Source organism: Coregonus lavaretus (genome assembly GCF_964263955.1).
Source record: "Coregonus lavaretus genome assembly, chromosome: 20".
NCBI classification, from domain to species: Eukaryota; Metazoa; Chordata; class Actinopteri; order Salmoniformes; family Salmonidae; genus Coregonus; species Coregonus lavaretus.
Window position 1 is genome coordinate 29,014,004 of NC_140007.1, and position 10,292 is coordinate 29,024,295.

At 41.3% G+C, this 10,292-nt stretch overlaps 1 protein-coding gene across 1 annotated transcript in view; it reads left to right on the forward strand.

The window, feature by feature from the left end:
- The window catches only part of LOC311148366 (metabotropic glutamate receptor 4-like), a gene marked incomplete at both ends in the record, with an annotated part of 274,215 nt that extends 273,943 nt beyond the window's left edge, over nt 1–272 (forward strand). The window contains one exon of the mRNA XM_084185315.1: nt 223–272. Coding sequence (XP_084041441.1) covers nt 223–272 — 50 coding nt within the window. The remainder of the gene's footprint in view (nt 1–222) is intronic.
- Between the last annotated feature and the right edge of the window lie 10,020 nt (nt 273–10,292).

Genomic DNA, 10,292 nt, shown 5'->3' on the forward strand with positions numbered 1-10,292 from the left:
ATCTTACCCCACTGTTGGTTCCACCTGTACTCCCTGGTGACACTTGGGTCTAATGAAGTCATGCATAAATAGAACCTGTGCCAGCAATCACCTTAATGGACTGGAAGATAAGCCCCTGACAGATGGTTAAATGAGCCTTTATTGAATTGCCCATATCTTCACCCACATCTTTTCCTTTCGCTTTTCTTTCTCTCTCTTCCTCTCTCACGACTCTATTCACAGCATTGGCCTCCAAGCAGACATACATCAGCTACAGTAACCATGCCATCTAAGAGACAGACAGTGGAGCCCCGGCTTGGAAGCATAGCAAGGACCTGCCCGTGGAGTGAACGAACACCAAAAACTGGAGCACCAAGATGCAAGAGCAGTGGCAAAGGTGGAGAAATGAGAATAATCACTCAACATACAGAACTGATGTCACTGTTTTCAAGAGGACAAGGCAAGGCAAGGCTATTGAATGCCAAACAAAAGCAGTGGGGGGTGGGGAAGTGGGGATGTCAGGCAGATATGACGGTGATGTCTCCCCTCCCCATGTTCCTTGTGACATGTCAGATACACCAGGCAGTCACGTTTCCAAATTAAGTCAGAGCCAACGACTTCAAGTCAGTGTTTTCCTTCTGGAGTTTATAGAACAGCATTTCTCTTCTGGTGTTTTATCTGAAGCTGACTAACACCCTCTTCTGTAAGAGAGAACTTTGTGTGCAGCAGTGTTGTGTCTCTCTCTACAAGTGGTAATGTGCAATTATTTGCTTCCCCTTCTTCTCTGACCTTTCCAATGCGGGTGAAATGCTGAACATAATATCCATTTTGTCAATAAGGCAAAGCTGTCAAAGCTGTCTAATTTCTAAATAGTAGATGAAAAAGTGTGTTGTTGCTGTGGGGTAAGTCTTTGTTCAAGCCCAAAATAAATAAATATTAATCCTCAGGCTCTGTAACATTAACATTATGGTGTCATAATTTTAATGAAGGTCATAGTTGTGAAACAGAGCAACCTTTCCAACATTTAACATGTCTGAATATTCAGTGTTACAGCATGGGTCCAGTAAGTGTTTCCTTAACATTTTGTATGGATGGATTTTCACAGATGATGGCGATATCATAGCTGACACCATCTTTACAGCCTTGTGTACAGTCATAGAGCATGCCTGTGGGAGCATAATGTGTCCTGTGCTGTGTTGTCAAAATCTATTAAATGCAACATGTGTGAGGATTGTGGTTCAACAGTCACAGTGGCGTTATCATGTTTTGACTATTACACACGTGGTACCTTTTGCAGATGAATGCAGGTTAGAATACATGAAAAAGCCATAAGAACTGGCTAAAAAGTAAAAGCCTTGTATGTTCAACACCGCCTACTTTTCAGTGAAATACAGCTTCAAGACTACAGCCCATAGACAGCCATGCACTGCCTCACTGTATTCATGCTGGCATTCTCACGTGAGAATTCTCACGTGGTTCTCTGTAGCTCAGCTGGTAGAGCACGGCGCTTGTAACGCCAAGGTAGTGGGTTCGATCCCCGGGACCACCCATACACAAAAAAAAAATGTATGCACGCATGACTGTAAGTCGCTTTGGATAAAAGCGTCTGCTAAATGGCTTATTATTATTATTATTAAGATCATTTCATGGTCAGTTCCATCTCAACATGATGAATTTGGAATCTGTACCAGAAATGTCTAACATATACAGTGGGGAAAAAAAGTATTTAGTCAGCCACCAATTGTGCAAGTTCTCCCACTTAAAAAGATGAGAGAGGCCTGTAATTTTCATCATAGGTACACGTCAACTATGACAGACAAAACGAGAAAAAATGTTCCAGAAAATCACATTGTAGGATTTTTAATGAATTTATTTGCAAATTATGGTGGAAAATAAGTATTTGGTCAATAAAAAAAGTTTCTCAATACTTTGTTATATACCCTTTGTTGGCAATGACACAGGTCAAACGTTTTCTGTAAGTCTTCACAAGGTTTTCACACACTGTTGCTGGTATTTTGGCCCATTCCTCCATGCAGATCTCCTCTAGAGCAGTGATGTTTTGGGGCTGTCGCTGGGCAACACGGACTTTCAACTCCCTCCAAAGATTTTCTATGGGGTTGAGATCTGGAGACTGGCTAGGCCACTCCAGGACCTTGAAATGCTTCTTACGAAGCCACTCCTTCGTTGCCCGGGCGGTGTGTTTGGGATCATTGTCATGCTGAAAGACCCAGCCACGTTTCATCTTCAATGCCCTTGCTGATGGAAGGAGGTTTTCACTCAAAATCTCACGATACATGGCCCCATTCATTCTTTCCTTTACACGGATCAGTTGTCCTGGTCCCTTTGCAGAAAAACAGCCCCAAAGCATGATGTTTCCACCCCCATGCTTCACAGTAGGTATGGTGTTCTTTGGATGCAACTCAGCATTCTTTGTCCTCCAAACACGACGAGTTGAGTTTTTACCAAAAAGTTATATTTTGGTTTCATCTGACCATATGACATTCTCCCAATCCTCTTCTGGATAATCCAAATGCACTCTAGCAAACTTCAGACAGGCCTGGACATGTACTGGCTTAAGCAGGGGGACACGTCTGGCACTGCAGGATCCCTGGCGGCGTAGTGTGTTACTGATGGTAGGCTTTGTTACTTTGGTCCCAGCTCTCTGCAGGTCATTCACTAGGTCCCCCCGTGTGGTTCTGGGATTTTTGCTCACCTTTCTTGTGATGATTTTGACCCCACGGGGTGAGATCTTGCGTGGAGCCCCAGATCGAGGGAGATTATCAGTGGTCTTGTATGTCTTCCATTTCCTAATAATTGCTCCCACAGTTGATTTCTTCAAACCAAGCTGCTTACCTATTGCAGATTCAGTCTTCCCAGCCTGGTGCAGGTCTACAATTTTGTTTCTGGTGTCCTTTGACAGCTCTTTGGTCTTGGCCATAGTGGAGTTTGGAGTGTGACTGTTTGAGGTTGTGGACAGGTGTCTTTTATACTGATAACAAGTTCAAACAGGTGCCATTAATACAGGTAATGAGTGGAGGACAGAGGAGCCTCTTAAAGAAGAAGTTACAGGTCTGTGAGAGCCAGAAATCTTGCTTGTTTGTAGGTGACCAAATACTTATTTCCCACCATAATTTGCAAATAAATTCATAAAAATCCTACAATGTGATTTTCTGGACATTTTTTTCTCAATTTGTCTGTCATAGTTGACGTGTACCTATGATGAAAATTACAGGCCTCTCTCATCTTTTTAAGTGGGAGAACTTGCACAATTGGTGGCTGACTAAATACTTTTTTCCCCACTGTAGCTAGCTATTGCCGATATATTATTTAATGGTACAAAACACTCTTTGGAGCATCAGTACTCCACCTAGTGTGCACCATCCTTGGTTACGTTATTGACTCTTTTGCCATGCACCTGTGATTTCAGTAAAAGTGCTTGTTCCCTTGATGTTGTTCAGAGAGAGGAAGTCCCTCCACATCCACGTGAGGGAATTGCCTTTAAAACCCCTAAGGTCAATGTCTGTGCCCGTGTGGAAATCAAATTAGCATAATAAAAAAATTCCCATAATAATCTGTCAGTTTAAGCTAGTCATGTCAGTTTTTTGCATTGGATGCATCTCAATCCTCCACATCCGTCTATGTAACACTTCTGCATCTGCTGTGAAAGGTGACAGAGCTAGAGCGGTGTTTGTCAGACCATGAGACATCCCGAAAATCGTTCTTCTCACAAAATCATCTGTAGCGCTGTTCTACGTTTTGAAATAACAGGTGCAGTCGTGGTTAAATGTTTTGAGAATGACACAAATATTAATTTCCACAAAGTCTGCTGCCTCAGTTTTTATGATGGCAATTTGCATATACTCCAGAATGTTATGAAGAGTGATCAGATGAATTGCAATTAATTGCAAAGTCCCTCTTTGCCATGAAAATGAACTTAATCCCCAAAAAACATTTCCGCTGCATTTCAGCCCTGCCACAAAAGGACCAGCTGACATCATGTCAGTGATTCTCTCGTTAACACAGGTGAGACTGTTGACGAGGACAAGGCTGGAGATCACTCTGTCATGCTGATTGAGTTAGAATAACAGACTGGAAGCTTTAAAAGGAGGGTGGTGCTTGAAATCATTGTTCTTCCTCTGTTAACCATGGTTACCTGCAAGGAAACACGTGCCGTCATCATTGCTTTGCACAAAAAGGGCTTCACAGGCATGGATATTGCTGCTGGTAAGATTGCACCTAAATCAACCATTTATCGGATCATCAAGAACTTCAAGGAGAGAGGTTCAATTGTTGTGAAGAAGGCTTCAGGGCGCCCAAGAAAGTCCAGCAAGCGTCAGGACCGTCTCCTAAAGTTGACTCAGCTGCGGGATTGGGGCACCACCAGTGCAGAGCTTGCTCAGGAATGGCAGCAGGCAGGTGTGAGTGCATTTGCACGCATAGTGAGGCGAAGACTTTTGGAGGATGGCCTAGTGTCAAGAAGGGCAGCGAGGAAGCCACTTCTCTCCAGGAAAAACATCAGGGACAGACTGATATTCTGCAAAAGGTACAGGGATTGGACTGCTGAGGACTGAGATAAAGTCATTTTCTCTGATGAATCCCCTTTCCGATTGTTTGGGTCATCCGGAAAAAAGCTTGTCCGGAGAAGACGAGGTGAGCGCTACCATCAGTCCTGTGTCATGCCAACTGTAAAGCATCCTGAGACCATTCATGTGTGGGGTTGCTTCTCAGCCAAGGGAGTGGGCTCACTCACAATTTTGCCTAAGAACACAGCCTCGAATAAAGATTGGTACCAACACATCCTCCGAGAGAAACTTCTCCCAACCATTCAAGAACAGTTTGGTGACGAACAATGCCTTTTCCAGCATGATGGAGCACCTTGCCATAATGCAAAAGTGATAACTAAGTGGCTCAGAACAAAACATCGACATTTTGTGTCCATGGCCAGGAAACTCCCCAGACCTTAATCCCATTGAGAACTTGTGGTCAATCCTCAAGAGGCGGGTGGACAAACAAAAACCCACAAATTTTGACAAACTCCAAGCATTGATTATGCAAGAATGGGCTGCCATCAGTCAGGATGTGGCCCAGAAGTTAATTGACAGCATGCCAGGGCGGATTGCAGAGGTCTTGAAAAAGAAGGGTCAACAACCCAAACATTGACTCTTTGCATAAACGTTATGTAATTGTCAATAAAAGTATTTGACACTTATGGAATGCTTGTAATTATACTTCAGTATACCATAGTAACATCTGACAAAAATATCTAAAAACATTGAAGCAGCAAACGTTGTGAAGACCAATACTTGTGTCATTCTCAAAACTTTTGACCACAACTGTACGTCGGTGGTTTTGCTCTATGACCCGCACAAGCGACCCCCTGTATCGTCTGAAGTCAGTACAGCCGATCTGCCAACTTCTGTCTGTAGTGTCCGAACAGTTCGGGCTATAAACTAATAAACTGTGTAAAGTTGAGACTCTCACAAACACATAAATGTCAGTTGTGTTTCTCTAGGATGCACACAGGCCTCACAAGACTCGTCTGAAGGTCCCCCGGTACCAGTTGAAAAAATGTATATACAGAGCATTCAGAAAGTTTTCAGACCCCTTGACTTTTTCCACATTTTGTTACGTTACAGCCTTATTCTAAAATGGTTTAAATAAACATTTTTCCTCCTCAATCTACACACAATACCCCATAATTACAAAGCAAAAACAGGTTTTTAGACATTTTAGCAAATGTATTAAACATAAAAAACAGAAATACCTTATTTACATAAGTATTCAGACCCTTTGCTATTAAACTCGAAATTGAGCTCAGGTGCGTCCTGTTTCCATTGATCATCCTTGAGATGTTTCTACAACTTGATTGGAGTCCACCTGTGGTAAATTCAATTGATTGGATATGATTTGGAAAGGCACACACCTGTCTAGAACACAATGGCCTCCATCATTCTTAAATGGAAGAAGTTTGGAACCCCCAACACTCTTCCTAGAGCTGGCCGCCCTGCCAAACTGAGCATTCAGGGGAGAAGGGCCTTGGTCAGGGAGGTGACCAAGAACCCGATGGTCACTCTGAAAGAGCTCCAGAGTTCCTCTGTGGAGATGGGAGAACCTTCCAGAATGGCAAGCATCTCTGCAGCACTCCACCAATCAGGCCTTATGGTAGAGTGGCCAGATTATCTGGTCTGATGAAACCAAGATGTATTCTTTGGCCTGAATGCCAAGCGTCACGTTTGGAGGAAACCTGGCACCAACCCTACGGTGAAGCATGGTGGTGGCAGCATTATGCTGTGGGGATATTTTCAGCAGCAGGGACTGGGAGACTAGTCAGGATCGAGGGAAAGATGAACGGAGCAGAGTACAGAGATATCCTTAATGGTAACCTGCTCCAGAGTGCTCAGGACCTCAGACTTGGGGTGAAGGTTCACCTTCCAACAGGACAACGACCCTAAGCACACAGCCAAGACAAGTCTCTGAATATCCTTGAGTGGCCCAGCCAGAGGCCGGACTTGAACCCGATCTAGCATCTCTGAAGAGACCTGAAAATAGCTGTTCAGCGATGCTCCCCATCCAACCTGACAGAGCTTGAGAAAATCTGCAGAGAAAAATGGGAGAAACTCCCCAAATACAGGTGTGCCAAGAAGATTTTAGGCTGTAATCGCTGGCAAAGGTGCTTCGACAAAGTACTGGGTAAAGGGTCTGAATACTTATGTAATTGTGATATTTCAGTTTCTTATTTGTAATACATTTGCAAACATTTCTAAAAACATGTTTTTGCTTTGTCATTATGGGGTATTGTGTGTAGATTGATGAGGGGGAAAAAACAATTTAATACATTTCAGAATACGGCTGTAATGTAACAAAATGTGGAAAAAGTCAAGGGGTCTGAATACTTTCCGAATGCACTGTATGGAGACTGTTTAGTGACAAAAATAAGGGGTTAAGAGTAAGCCTATACAAGTCTCTCATCTCATCTGTACTGTGTCCAGGCTTCAATGTTGTTAGTCATACTGTATTGTTATTCTAATTTCATAATTCCGGAAAACACGCCAGCATTAATGTTACCACATCAAAGCTAGTCAGTAAATATAGTATGAAATAGATTGGCAAGATTCTGTACCACAGAAATTCTTCACAAATCATATTAATGTCTGTGGTACAGAATCTTGCCAATCTATTCCATACTATATTTACTGACTAGCTTTGATGTGGTAACATTAATGCTGACGCTTCTTTTTGGAGAAATGATTATATAAGCTCCATAAGGAAAACCACTGTAGAAGAAGTTTATAAATAAGACTGGACAGAAAGGACAACCCTGTCTGTTTAATTTATGATTCCCAACTCGCTGCTTCAACAAAGATCCCAGATGTTGCAGCAAAATTAAATGTTTTTATTTTTCATTGTTTAAGATAAAGTCTTGTGGGATTGTTTGTGTTTGTGAATATGATGATTTACTGGTTTTTGCCTCCCCTTTATCTCCTTTGTTCCAACACTTTGTCTGTGTTGCAAAATAGAGTGCTGACTGAACTAAATGGCAAGTTAATGTACGTTATTAAAAATTAATTGATAATGTCTGCTTTATGTACTGACCTATTAAAAAATAAGAACTAAAAAAGAAAAATTACAGTGCCTGGATATTTATGAATTATCAATAGAAAACATGAAAATGTGTTGAGCATGTTAATTTTTATACAATATATTTCTAATAAAATACTGTTTTGCAAAACAAAATGTTGCTTCTTATTGTAGAGGTCAGAATATGACATGTTAATGATGACATTATCTCCGGGGAAACCACAAGAACTGCAACGCTGCTTGATTTTTCATGCTCAACAGTTTCCTGTGTGTATCAAGAATAGTGCACCACCCAAAGGACATCCAGCCAACTTGACATGACTGTGGGGAGCATTGGAGTGAACATGGGTCAGCATCCCTGTGCAACGCTTTCGACACCTTGTAGAGTTCATGCCCCGATGAATTGAGGCTGTTCTGAGGGCAAAACACATTATAGCACAGATTCTTAAATTAGCAATTTTTTACATGGATTTTGTAAGTGATTAATCACGTTAGTGATGACAGCAGAATAAAGAGATCCGTTTCACCAGCTCTGCTATTTTATACCATTGTTCTTAGTGCATAATTAGTCATGATAATTGCTTGTGAGGCAGAGACAAATTAGCACAATGTAGATCATCTTAAATTAGTGCTATAAGAATCTGATCCCTCACCTACCCAGTCTTGTTCTTAATGAACTGTATGATGTTCCAATCCTAAATGGTCCTTTACATCTGCAGATCACAATGTGTATGGTGATAACTATTCATCTTGACCATAAAAGGTAAGGAAAAGAATAGATATGATAAAGAGATCAATGGAACACAGACAATGGGGCACCCATTCAAAATATCTGTCTAACAAAGTGGATATTTGTTATTTTCATCATGATGTATGTCTTCTAACAGGCACACAATGTGGTTACTAAAATACGATTTGGACATATTTGGCTGTTTTCGCTGCATAATATGTAGAAGTTGTCGTTTTCAGGATTATAAAAAAATTATAGGAAATGATCACTCCCGTTTGTGTACGCTGGTAACATAGCTAGTCATATAGAAATGGGCGGTGATAGTTGGAGTCTTTTTTAAGTGTAATGCAGTTGATTGGTAACGATGACATGAACAAGTATTGGGGTTGACATACGTACCAGCATTATACTCTGATTTTTACCCCAACATAGTGTGAAATACACATACTGTATAAACAATAGCCAAAATGTAGTCACATTTTGATGGGCGGCATTGAGGAGATTCTGGATCTACCCCCACGGGGGGGCATGTGTGCCGTTTCCATAGTGTTTTCATTGTTTTGGTCTAGTTCTATTTATCTCTTTACCACTTGCATAGCCTTAGAATAGACAAAGTTCTCATTCCGCACTGTCAAAGAACAGGTAAGGCAAATGTTGTTCTGTTCTAACTGTGAGTAATGACATGCCACGTACAGGGCCTTCAGAAAGTATTCATACCCCTTGAATTATTCCACATTTTGCTATGTTACAGCCTGAATTCAAAATTGATTCAATAAATAACAAATCTCACCCATCTACACACAATACCCCATAATGACAGTGAAAACATGTTTTTAGAAATGTTAGCACATTTAGTGAAAATGAAATACAGAAATATTGAGTTTACATAAGTATTCACACCCCTGAGTCAATACATGTTAGAATCATCTTTGGTAGCGATTACAGGTGTGAGTCTGTCTGGGTAAGTCTCTAAGAACTTTGCACACCTGGATTGCACAATATTTGCAGATTATTCTTTTAAAAATTCTTCAAGCTCTGTCAAGTTGGTTGTTGATCATTGCTAGACAGCCATTTTCAAGTCTTGCCATAGATTTTCAAGCCGATTTAAGTCAAAACTGAAACTAGGCCACACAGGAACATTCAATGTTGTCTTGGTAAGCAACTCTAGTGTATATTTGTGTTTTAGGCTATTGTCCTGCTGAAAGGTGAATTTGTCTCCCAGTGTCTGTTGGACTGAACCAGGTTTTCCTCTAGGATTTTGCCTGTGCTTAGCTCTATTCTGTTTCTTTTTATAAAAAAAAAAACTCCCTAGTCCTTGCCGATGACAAGCATACCCATAACATGATGCAGCCACCACCTTGCTTGAAAATATGAAGAGTGGTACTCAGTGATGTGTTGTGTTGGATTTGCCCCAAACATAACACTTTGTATTCGGGATATAAAGTTAATTTCTTTACCACATTTTTTGCAGTTTTACTTTCTTGCCTTATTGCAAACAGGATGCATGTTTTGGAATATCTTTTATTCTGTACAGGCTTCCTTCTTTTCACTCTGTCATTTAGGTTAGTATTGTGGAGTAACTTCAATGTTGTTGATCCGTCCTCAGTTTTCTCCTATCACAGCTATTCAACTCTGTAACCGTTTTAAAGTCACCATTGGCCTCATTGTAAAATCCCTGAGCGGTTTCCTTCCTCTCCAGCAACATAGTTAAGAAGGATGCCTGTAGCTTTGTAGAGACTGTGTCACGGTTTCGGCCGAGGCTGCCTCTCTTCCTTGTTCGGGCAGGCTTCGGCGTTCGTTGTCTCCGGAATTCTAGCTGCCATCGTTGCATGTTTCTATGTTCGTTTGCTTTTGTCTGTTTGTTGTGACACCTGTTATCGTTTAGGTTAATTAGCGTCCTATAAGTTACTCGTTGTGTTTGTCCAGTGTTGTGTGTGATTGCTTTATTGTCTGTCGTGCGTTACTGGACGTGTTTACATTATTCGCTCGGTTGAGCTATCTCTCC